Source organism: Epinephelus moara, chromosome 12 (genome assembly GCF_006386435.1).
Source record: "Epinephelus moara isolate mb chromosome 12, YSFRI_EMoa_1.0, whole genome shotgun sequence".
NCBI lineage: Eukaryota > Metazoa > Chordata > Actinopteri > Perciformes > Serranidae > Epinephelus > Epinephelus moara.
Window position 1 is genome coordinate 21,027,575 of NC_065517.1, and position 12,580 is coordinate 21,040,154.

At 41.8% G+C, this 12,580-nt stretch overlaps 1 protein-coding gene across 2 annotated transcripts in view; it reads left to right on the forward strand.

Annotated features, from left to right (window-relative positions):
• Positions 1-12,580, forward strand: part of si:dkey-174m14.3 (uncharacterized protein LOC563117 homolog) — a 57,753-nt gene that overhangs the window by 12,720 nt on the left and 32,453 nt on the right. The window contains exon 3 of one of the 2 annotated variants that reach the window (XM_050058319.1): positions 3,879-3,916. In XM_050058319.1, the coding sequence (XP_049914276.1) occupies positions 3,894-3,916 (23 nt within the window). In that variant the 5' untranslated portion in view covers positions 3,879-3,893. Of the gene's footprint in view, positions 1-3,878; positions 3,917-4,191; positions 4,352-12,580 lie in introns of those variants that run through there. The other variant, XM_050058318.1, reaches the window with a different exon arrangement.

Here is a 12,580-nt window from a genome sequence, read left to right on the forward strand (position 1 = left end):
GGGTTTTGTTTTAAACTCTTTATATGTCTACTCCATCACATTTCAGAGAGACACATTGTACTTTCTACTCTACTACACTTGTTTGACAGTTTTAGTTACTAGTTACTTTCAAGGTGTAGATGTTAAACAATGAATAATTTAACAAGCTTTTAGAATACAAGACATTGTTAAAGATGACATTGGTGCTTTTCAACCTTTTTGGCTTCTTACAAAAAGCAGTGTGTAGACATTTCAGATGTCTATGAGATGTTAACGGCCAAAATAGTGTTGTTGTTTTTTCTTCTAAACTCCTCACGTGGTATCCTTGCTGTATTGGTACTTTACTTTTACTTTGTTAAAGGATCCGAGTTTCTCCACCACTGCAAATACATGAAACAAATACGGTAGGAATATTGTCATAGATACATCCACACATATGCATTTTTGCTCATATTCCAGTGTTAGTATACTTACATACACGTGACACATGCTAGTGGATGTATACACCCTGAAAGAAGCCTCCTATAAGCGTGTATTCATGAGCAGAAGTAGTTTCTCACAGAGTTTGAAGTGCTGTCTGAATAAATTGAGTCTTTGGATGAGATGAGTGAGCTGTTCTTGATTTTTCTTGTGCTTTTCTGCGTCATTATTCAGAGCATAAAAAGGTACAGGAAGAAATGGACATGTTAAACAGTTCCTTGTTCCTTCTCTAATGCAGTCTATTAGGTTTGTATTTACAGTTTTGGCTCACTCTTACTGCTTTTGTCAGTGTTGTTTTTGGCCGCAGCAGGCAGCTGTTTTTAGTAGAGAAGCTCTAAAAATTTGCTGCAGAGTGACCTCTACATCACCTGGTCGAGTGCGTGCCCCATGTTGGCTGAGTCCTTGGCAGTGGCGTGGGTTTGGTTCCAACCTGCGGGCCGTTTGCTGTGTGTCAGCACCTCTCTCTCATCGCCTCTGTCCTATCACTCTTTAGCTGCCGTATAAGAAAGGCAATAAAAGCTCTAAAGAATAATATTTAAACATTCACTGCACGCTACTTGCTCAGCAGGCAAAGTTATTGACTAGCTGGTGAACAAAGTGAAGAATGTTCACCCAAACAGAGCTATAAGGAGAGCCAATATTAATCAGGATTCATGGCCAGAAAAAGGCCTGGAAATGGTTTTTGAAATTAACAGAATGTTATGGAAAAGGTTTGAATATACATTGTTTGGCGATTGTTTAAAATATGTTCATAAAATTTCCAAAATATGTGTATCCTGTGAAATACATTTCTAGTATTACTAATTTAAAATCACATGATACATCAACGAAGAGTAAATTGCATCAACCCCAAGGCTACGCCCCCTTTTGGGGGAATGAATTGCGTTGTCACTTAGAGAAACAAAAAATGCTGAAAAGCTGTTGTGTAGCGGGTTAACCAAGGCTTTCACACTGAGAATGAAAATTATAATCCAACCACACATCAAATTTTATTGACATCTATGATCTTCAGTTTTCTTTCCCCCATAAATGGGCATGGCATTGACGATTTGAGAAGTACCTGTATGCCCCGGCTTGGCCTGTTGGCAGTGACCATATGAAGCCAGTTAGTGGCAGGAATGTCTAACAAGGGAGGGCATGTTTAATAATGTATAGCTGTATCACTATATAAGCCTACCCATTTCAAATTGCTTGAATAAAGTAATTGAATGGAATAAATTATGGAAAAGTTTTGAAAATTAATTGGGAGGAAAAAAGAAACCTGGCTAACGTTGCTCCGTTTCTGCTGGATGTGTAAATAAACAACTGTTAACCAACACATTCATCATATCAACTTAAATGGCGATGATACGTCTGTGTTGTGTTTACAGCTTGTTCGCACTGTTTCCTAATAGCCAGACAATCATATATTGCATTTTAATTATCTTGTCTTTATGGAGAAAAAAAAACTAATTTAAACTCAGTGTGTAAGTTATTCCGCTGATCCACACAGAGATGCTACCACTCAGCTGATCCACAGGTTGTTATGATGATTATGATGATGTTGTGTCTGTGAGTGTGCACAGGAGCGGTGCTTCACGCTGACCAGTGAGCAGGCTTTTATGGGTGCGTGCTGATTAGAATTCTGCCCATCAGCGGCTCCTCCACACTATCCGAACCGAACAGTGCAGTCATTTACTGACTCAGCCCCCTTGCCGGCGTTTACTGTGTGACATCCATGATTTGCTCAGCTTGAGACATAACCTCGCCTAAGTGGCTGTGGATGCAGAGAACCTGTTTTTCTTTAGGAATAGCAACCAGTGGTTTCCCCAGAGTTACAGCAGCGTGTCACGGGGAGACAGGCCTGAGGACTCAATTAGCAATTACTGCATCAAAAGTGAGTGTATTGGCACTCTCAGCATGATGTTCATCTCAGTGGTGGATTATAATCCATCTGGCTGTGCTGCTCTTGTTTCAAAGTGTATTATTTCAGTTGCTTAAAAGCATAAAATCTTATTATTTGGCACAAATATGACTGTTTTGCATTCCCTGGACTGTTTACGAAGAGTTTTAATTTGCAGTTTGTCAGTGTTCCTCCGCGAACCCAAAACATACTTGACAGATCTCGGAAAGTGGTACTGCTGCCATTTAATAATAAAGGAGAAGATCACATTGCCTTAATTTATTGTCTGATTAAAATTCAGCCTTTGCCGTCACCTTAGCAACTGCTTGGAAAAAAAGGTGGGTGGTGTGGGGGCTGAGAGAGGCAGGCATGTGAGCCTGTTGGTGTTCATCTCGGTGTAGTGTGTGAGTGTCTCTGTGTGTGTGTGTGTGTGTGTGTGTGTGTGTGTGTCGCTGCAAAGTTTCATCTCCTCACACGAGTCCTTGTACTTGTGTGAGCGCAGTAACGAAACATTCTTCACAGGCACACGACCTTCAGCTGTGCACTCGCTGAAGATGCAAACTTGATTCGTTGAGCCTCCCCCCACGGCTTAAAAGCGTGTTTTTATTGGTGTTCTGACCTGGTTGTGTTTCTCGCTGACCCTGGAGATCAAGTAATGTGTTTGCAACGGTTGCCTCCTTCGTTAACGACACTTGCAGGCGTGCCTGAGTCCCTCCCCTAACTACTGATGGTTATGCCAGCTTTCAAGCGCTCACCGAGCCATCAAACGCGGTAACGCAACGGCACGGTTGCCACAGTCGATCAGGCCTGCACCCTAAAGCTCAATGAAGACGAGAATACTGGGGGAATGATGCATAATTCATCACCATCAGAAAAAGGGCCAGCAGCAGAACTGTACGAAACGTATTCTCCCTAACAGCCTGGGACTTGAGATGTAAGATTCAACAGATTGGACCACCTGTTCCCCCTCACCTCCCCCTCTTCTCTCCCTCCTTTCTCTATCTCTTTCCACACCCCCCCTCCTCTCCTCTCCCTCTCCGTCTTTGCTTCTTCTTTCTCCGATTCAGCACCTAGACAAGGATATTGAGTTGCTGCCAGTATCCCTCGTGGGGGGGCATGCCATGTATCTGCAGTCTGGCTGCAATGGAGGTTTCCGCTCTCCCTCCGCACTCCCTCCCCTCCTTCCTTCCTTTCCTTTCCCCTCTCCTTCTCACTCTCTGCCCTCACACTCTTGGTATGATATGATTGTTCTCCTCTCACCTCAAGTAAGCGCAGATGCAGACAGCCTGATGAGGGCTTTCTCACGAGCAGAGATAGAGTGGAGGGAGAGGAGCAAATGAGAGAGCAGGGACGAGAGGAAGGGAAGGGAAGGGAGAAGGGGGGGAAGAAACATAAACAAAAACAGAGGGGGAAACAGAGAGCGTGCCTGCTGAATATGTATGTTTTGTTTCTGTTTGTGCTGCAGCGATGCTCTACTTGGCAGCACCCGGGCCAGTTTTATGGGTCCCCTCCACTAACGTGCTGTCATTTCCTTTAGGTGCCTGACGAAGACATGAACAACATAGACACTATCAGGTAAGCTTCTCCCCTTCTCTCTCTCCCTCTCTCTCTCTCTCTCTCTCTCTCTGCACATATCTTTCAGCGCTCCATCATCACGCCCCCGCGTTCTCCCTGTCTTCTTCCTTTAAGCTCCTTCCCTCCCACTCTTCCTCTCTGTCTTTCCACTCTTGCACAGTCTCTCTCCCTCACTCCCTCTCTGTCTTCCCTCCTGGCTCAGCTGCTGCTGCTGCTGCTGTTGGAGTGGCGTGGTGGTGCTGGAGGTGGCGGCGGCGGTGGCAGCGGTGGTGGTGTGGTGTGCATGTGGTGGGGTTTCTCTGAGCTTCAAGGGAGAGCTGGGTAAGCCAATCCAGATAGCATATAGAGGGGGGTTTTCTCCATTTCCCCGGCGAGGCTCAGACGGCAGGATTTTTATCTCTCGGTCTCCAGGATGAAGCTCTGCGCGAGCGGAAGGTACTGCCTCGCCGTTTGCATCTTTGATTTGGATTACAAAGCTGGCTTGGTTGTGTCTGTGTAAACGTGTGTGTGTGTGTATGTACACATCTGTGTGTGATGTGTGTCAGTTCGTGCTCTCCGTGCGCTGATGCAGTGCTGTTAGGAATGATCTGCTTTTCTGATAGTTTGTCAAAGATAAAAGGATGTTTTGTTGTTGCAGAACAAGGCTGGTGGTTGTACGCAGGGAATCTGTTGGCTTGAAAATTCACTGCAGTGTATATGTGGCGTTACTGTAAAAGCTTTTTCTCTCCGGGATCAATCAAGAGTGCTTTTTAATTAGTGTTGAATGTGTTATGCTCGTAAAAATGTCCATCCTTGACTCTTATACATCTTCTTCTGCATGATTTCAGACAGTCACCTGTCGGAATGCACCTATAACACTGATTAATTACTCTGCATGGCAGCGCTGCTTTGCCACTGCGAGCACCTAAGGAATAGTGGCTCTAATCATTGATTTTTATGTATTTAAATAAACCTGACAGCTTCAAATGTTCTCAGAAATCCTAGCTGATAACTGAAGTGATGCCTTTACATGCCTGCATAAACAGATTTTGATGAGCTCATTAAAAACATTAGAAGTGCTCACCCACTTTTCTGATTAAAGTTGCGCTGCACGGGAATTAAAGCAGCAAAGCAAACATGACGAGATGCAGGAAAGGCTCTGCTTCTTTTTGCAGTTTCTCCCCTCCTCTCCCTCTTGCTCTCCTTTTTACCTCACTGTCCTACAGTAGACACGTTGTAATTGATACTATTACTAATGAACCATTATTAATCCGGCACAGATGGAAATAGATCCCGAGCTTTCCCTTTTGTGTTCGATTACCGATGGTATTATTACGATTTCAGGCAGATTACAGTTCAAAAGCCGTTTAACCAGCCGATGAGGGGGTAATTAATCTGACGGGGTGTTTCTCCAATATCAGGCATCAATTGTCCTCACCTCTGTGTCACAGCTTTAATTGAATTATAGCAGCTCTGCCGAGATAAGAGGGGGTAGTCCTGCGCCTTTTCTCCTAGCTCTTTGCTGAATAGGAAACAAGGTCACCTGTGGCCTCTGAAGCCGCCGTGATGAGGTTAAACATGAAGCTGGATCTACCTGACAGCCTGACCCTACATCTACATCCCACCCACCCACCCCCACATCTCATCTTCGAGACGCCTTCCAGTCGAAGTGATGAAATGTCCTGAAATCTCTTCCCCTCTCTTGCGCTCTCTCTTTCGCAATTTCTGTCCCTCTCGTGGCCGGGCTTTTGCGTCGGGGGCCCCGTGGCGGAGATAGAGATGTAAATTTTACATGGAGACACACTGGAGCAGGGCGCTCCAGAGCAGAGCAGACTTCGGTCGGATGAACAGATTGAAAGTTTTTCGAGAGTTTTTTTAAAAAAGTGTTGCATGAATATTCAAGCAAATGTCAAAAACTAATCTCATGCTAAAGTGTTCTATTTTAGAAATGAGACTGACACCACTTGAAAAAAGCAAGTGACAGCTGCTCTGCTGGGGTGATTGACAGCCCAAAATTGAACGCTGCTTTCCGAAAGAGTGATGAGGAAATTACGTCCTTGGCTGACAAGAAAACAAAACTTTGGCGTAGTTTAAGGGTTTTAAGATCTTAAATAATGAGATTCAGGATGCAAATTTCAAATCGTCAGTATTCATCATTTAAACCACCACCATTACACAGACAGGACAGACAAATGGAAGTGTTTAGTAATGCAGTGCGGCATCAAATGTTGCTTTACACTTTGCAGCCTGCCAATAAATATTTACAAAAGTTCAAATTATTGAACATCACCACAGTCACCGAGAAAAGATTTGGATGAAAAGAAAGTGCTCAATTTAATGAAACAACCTCACCTCAAAATCAGTTTAGTAGCTGTTGTCTGAAGCTTTTGATCATTTCACATTTATTTCAGAACAGGTGTTCAGCTGGGTTGAGATCAGGTGGTGAAGGCCACAGCACATGATTCACATCTTTGTCATACTCATTTAACCATTCACTGACCCCTCTTACCCTGTGCGGAGCCATCTGTGTTTGTTGTCACTCTTCTCACTTATTCAAGTGTTTCCTTTTAAAGACACTGATTGACATTTTTGGAATTAGGCTGATTCACTTCCCTACTGGGAGTTAGATGAGAAGATTAATGCCACTCTCACAGCTGTCAGTTGATTATGAAGCTACAGCCAGGAGACAGTTAGCTTAGCTTAGCATAAAGACAGGGAACGGGGAAACATTTAGCTTTGATCTCTCTGACAGTGATGAAATACGCCTACCAGCATCTCTAAAGCTCACTAATGAACATGTTATATTTGGTAAGCGTAAGTGTAAAAACATCAAGTTACTGTGACTTCTTTGAGTTTTGTTGTCTAGGCAACCAGCGGAGACTTCAGGAAATTAAAGTACCAACTTGATATTTTCACACTTTAGTTTTTGTAAAGATCAAGCTAAAGAGATATGTGTTGATTTTTCCCACTGTTTCTAGGCTTTATGCTAAGCTAAGCTAACTGGCTGCAGATGGTAGCTTCATATTTAATGTCCAGATATAAGGCTGTGTGTGGAATTGCACACTAATGCACTGCCTATATGTACTCAATCTGTATGTACCGTGTACTAACAACTAAATGAACGATTAAGTATGCCATTACCAGCAGACTGTTCACACTCAGGCAACATGACTGTATCAATTGACCATCCTAAAACGTCACAGTAAAGTTTTGAACTACAACTAGAAAGCTTTTATTGTCATTGTATAGGAATACAAGGAAATTAGTTTTGACACTTAAGTGATTCAGTCTAACAAAGAACTAGTGTTGCACGGTATACCGGTATTAAAATAGTACCACGGTACTAGAGTATTCCAAACGGTACTATACTGCATTTGAAAAATACTGGTACTTTGAAACTGATTCAATTCATTAATTTAGTTAATTTATTTTACTCAATTATGCACACAAACGCCTTTCTTGTTCCTATTGGAGCACAGATTGCGCAAGTGGTGTGTATGACAACATCTGTATCAACATTCGCAGCTGGCGCACGTGAAAAAAGACAAGAGAAAGTCTGCCTCGCAAAGGGAGACAACACGAGACAACACAAACTTGGTGGAACATTTGAGTTACCAAACCGTGACATCCGTACTGAGGTACTTAAAGAACCATGATTTTTTTGGTACTGTTAAACCCCTACTATTTATTGTTCTAAAGGTTTGTATCCAAAAGGACTTTTCCTTAGGAAAAGTACCAAAGAGTATCGAAAAGTATCGAAATTCATATTGGTATTGGTACCAAAACAAAGATTTTGGTATCGTGACAACACTACAAAGAACATACAAACACAAGACACATGACATTCAGTGAGTGATAAAATGCAATAAATAAATAAATAAATAAATATAAATAAAAAAAATAAAAAAATATTTAAAGTGCAGCAAAGTGCCTAGTGGATGGTAGACTGGCAGTAATAAACATTATTTAATGTTTGTTTTATTTAGTTTGCTGATGGCTGCCGGAAAGAAACTGTCTCTGGAAAGGAACTGTCTCCCAAACAAGCGTAATTTGAATAAACTAACACGGTATACTTTCTCACCTGAAAAAAATGTTAAAACTTAATAAACTGGCACATTAACAGCTTTTTTTCCTGGCTCAAAATTCTGTTGCGGGCCGTTGCACAGTCTTAAGAGACGTTGTGGAGCAGTTAAGGAATGTAACGTAAGCTGAAGGTCACACAGAAATTCTTTTTTTTTTTTTTTTTTTTCCGACAGCAGTTTACAAAGCAAAACATAAATTACAATAAACAAAGTAGTTTCTCCCACTGTTCATTTTTTTCACAATTTAACAACATTTTGGGAGAGATTAAGTGTCAGGGAGACTTGAAGAGGGATTAAAGAAAAAAACGAATTAGAATAGCAGTCAATGAGGTTTGCTGGACTACATATCACAGGGTCTTTTGCGCGATACCTCTACAAAATCAGGTCGTAAGGGTCTTACGCATTTCACCCACTTCACCCAGAATTTAATTGACGCTACATTCGGAAAATCTAACTACATCAGGCATTTCTCGTGTACAAAAACTCCACGTACTATGCAGTGTGATCGTATTACATACTCGATTTTACGTTATACTTCGAACACAGCCCTAAAAGTAAGGTCAATATTCTCACCTAACGCTAGGCAAGAAAGTGAATAAGTGTTTTTCGAAAATGACAAACCAGTTGCTAATTAATATAAAAACCACAAATATTAAACAGTTTGGCCACTGTATCACTCAAGATGAATTAGGCATCTACTTATTATTTCATTATAGATGACGTGGTGATACAGAGGAGTTATGTAGGAGAGAAATGGGGTTATCCGTATGTTCCTAAGGTCCCATGTTCCTCACATCTGTATTTCTTTAATATAACACTTAAGACATTTTACATCTGTCTTCCTAGAAGATTAAAAATATATGTCTCTTGATTTACACATTGTCACAGATTGGTAAGGGCTATCGTCACAGTTCAAACTGCAAAAGTGCGAAGGTAGATGGACGTCTCAACTGCAGTTTGAATTGTTAAAATCTGTTCAGCCACTGTAGAGATTTCAGTGTCTACATCCAAGAAAACTGTCCTAGAGGGCCTGCGTTTCAAGGAGTGTAACATCAGTAGGCTATAAGCTCTGGATGGATTATTTCAACATATTGACCCAGGGGAGCGTATTGAAAAGAAAAAAATTGATTAGACCATAAATCCCTTTTTAATGTGCCATATTAAGAGGATATCGAGCTGCGGAACATAGGACCCTGGGAGCCTAGATCCGCTCTGTGGGAGAGAGGCTGGTCTGAAGAGGCTAGAGGTTAGTTTTGATCTGCTTAAGTGGACAGTGTTGGTCTAACAGACTAATGCTCTCTTCTATCCTCTGCGGTGTGAACACTCAGCCTCTCTCTCCCACTCTCTGTCTAGGTCCCTCTTGCTCTCCGCACTGACAGCTCCTCTGGGGGTTATTAAGTGTATCTTATCATCGCAACCCCATTATTCCTGCTCCCCTTTGCCCTCTTCAGCACCAGCGGTCAGATCGTACAGGTCAGATTTATTCCTCGTGACGGTGAAGCCGTAGACCATGTTAATGGCTGATGGCTTCGCTGCGTATAACAGCTGCCATAACTCAAGGTTCGGACTTTACATAGTAATCTACAGTGTGTGATAAGTCCAGGTTCTTTCTGAGGTGACAGTACTAATTTATTGAAATTTTAAATGAGCAGAAGCCAATTTGACTTCAAGTGACAGTATAATACTTAATGCTACACATTGAGCTAAAATGATAAAAGTGGAATAGAGACATAACAGCAGCAAATTAACTACAGTGCTGTACATATACGATATAAAATAATTACCTAAAGTTAGCTAATATTAGCCACCTCAAGCTAAATGAAGGCTGTAGCAGCAAAAAAAAAACAAAAAAAAACCTGAGTGACTTTGTGGCCTGTGAATTAAAATTTACATTTGTAAGAGGAAGAATGTTACTCCACTTTAAAAAATTTGTTACATAAGTTTTAAGTGTCAGACAGAAAATAAGGATGCCCTTTAAAATTTGTGTTTGTACCTGACACCAGCAGCAGGGATGTAAGGGACTGTGAGCTGCAGTTTGCCTGCCCTTCTTTTAATGGAATTGAGGATAGTTCAACATTTTGGGAAATAGACTTACTTGCTTTCTTGTTGAGAATTAGATGGAAAGATTGGCAGTCATTCATATCTGTTTTGTCATATAAATCTGCTACCAGTAGACACTTAGCTTAGAATAAAACTAAGGGAGACACAGCTAGACTAAACTATTAGCACACTTGAAGCTCACTATTGACATGTTAACGTGTTCCTGTTTGTTTAATCTGTACATAAAATGCTAAAAAAAATGTGTTTCCAAATTTACATAAAACAATAAAATATATAAATGAAAGGGCACTCCTCTGCCAAGGCCAACAGTCCAATCTTCCAGGGTATGGACATCTGCAAGCTCATCTACTGTGTATCTAGATATATTTCCTTATATCTTTGGTGGACTTTATTGCAGACAATTCATATTTGGATGTGAGTAAGAGTACTTTGAGTTGTATGATATGCATATATTTTAGTTTCTATACCTCAGTTGGCAGTTTTACAATTGTACCGGTTCTCCCATGACACCACTGTTAGCAAGAGCTCAGTACAGCTGCTTCCTGTATGAAGTCTGAGCAGCTACATGTGTTTTGACCTTTACTATCACCTACTGGATTTCAAGATGTATGGCATTTATTCTGACAAGGCCAAATGTCTTATCTCGCACTGTTAATGAAAGTGAAAAATAATTAGTGTATCCGCCCTGTGATTTGGATTCGCTACAGAATTTAATGGGTTCTTCTTTGGCCCATGCCACGCTCAATCTGGCAGGTAGTTTTTCAGTAATCCTGCTGACAAACAGACAAACAAACAAACCGCGACAACACATTACCTTCTTTGTGGAAGCTGTTTGATAGAAGAACTTTAGCTTTATTAAATTAAATAAAAAGTGCAGCATTTTCAGAAATACACTGTCTTGCTTAGAGTTAGATGAAAAGATAGATACCATTCTGTATGCTGTCTGTATGCTAAATATAAAGCTAGCACACCTACACACAGCATACACATAATCCCATTAAAACCAAAAGTTGGCATATTTGCACTTCAGTTTTTGCACAGGTCAAACAAACAAGCTATAATGTGCTAATTAGTGATCTGTACAGGTGCTGATAAAGGGCATGTCATTACCTTTAGACAGAGACAGCATAGCTGCTTTCAGGTTTTGTGCTAAACTAAGCTAAGAAGCTGCTGGCTGTGTCCTTATATGAACAGAACAGATGGTGAGTGGTAACAATGTTCTCATCTAACTCTAAGCAAATAAATGTACTAACCAAAATGTCCAACCGTTGCTTTAAATCTGTATTCTAATATCGACTGTGGCCCAGAAGCTGTCAGGGGCCCATGTAGGAAGGTGATTTTTTCGTCGCTTGGAGAAATCAGGCCGTGATGGTTTGAATCCAGGACAGGCTGTTAGATTAGCGTTGATAAATTTGGCGCCCCAGCTGCTGTCCGTGGTGCTGATCAGATGCTGCTTTGCAGGATGAGAGGGACACACTTCAGTTCAATAATAAGGGCGGCTGTTTTGACATGCACCATTCAGCAGCGGCTGATTTTGGCCTTACTTTGCCAGGAAGAGGGCAGATAGCAGATCACAGACAGCAGCATGTTGCATCCCGAAATCAGCTACTGCAAAACCGGTGGAGGACACGAGAGAGGCGTCTGATCCTGTACTGCCAGATCAGTATATGTTCTGTTGCTGCCATCAGGGCCGGGACAATGTGAGGTGGGGAGCTGGGTGTTACTCTTAAGCCTACTCTGTGCCAACTTTGAAGGGCATGGAGGCAAGTTGTGCCTGACATTGCTAAGCGACCATACCCAGCACTTTATCTTTGCCTACTTACCAGAAATCTAGAGTTTGGAGCTGATCTTGCTCCAGGTGTTGTTTTTTAGGAGTGTATTAGTCCTACATTGTGGGACAGATGTAACGCTCTGGGTGTCGTTGTGTCCTGAAAAATAGGCAGCTAGGAGCACTTGCACGCCACGACGGCATTGCTCTTGCTTCTGAGCATGCCTTACTCGTGTCTACATTGACAACAATGGATTTGAGGCCACGAATGTGTACAGGCTCTTGCAGGTTAGACCAAGCGCTGTCACTGGCCAATATGAATTTGGATTTTACCTACTTGGGCAGCTTCCTAAGTAGAGCCTATGTTCCGGGGCTCTTTAGGGACCCCATTTAACCTGGGGTTGTGAGTGCCTGTGTGTATGTGTGTGCACAAGTATGCGCTTGTGTTTGGGGCAATGAAACAGCCCAAGAAGAAATATTTGCACTGGGGCCAATCACAATTATGTTATGCTGCTGATTCTCACCAAACATAAACCTTTTAAATGTAAAATTACAGTGACCTTCCGAATGAGGAGTATCAAACTGTGAGGGAGGCTCAGCGGAAATTAAACACATAAATTAATGTTTTCTTTCTGATTTCTGTTGCTTGTTTGCCTGCGATGATCCCAAACTGGAGGTCACAGATTACACATCTTTTTTTTTATGCCACTACATTAATGGAAAAGCTTTTCTGGAAAGCTGTTAGTGCTATATTGCTTTCTATATTTCCTCAGT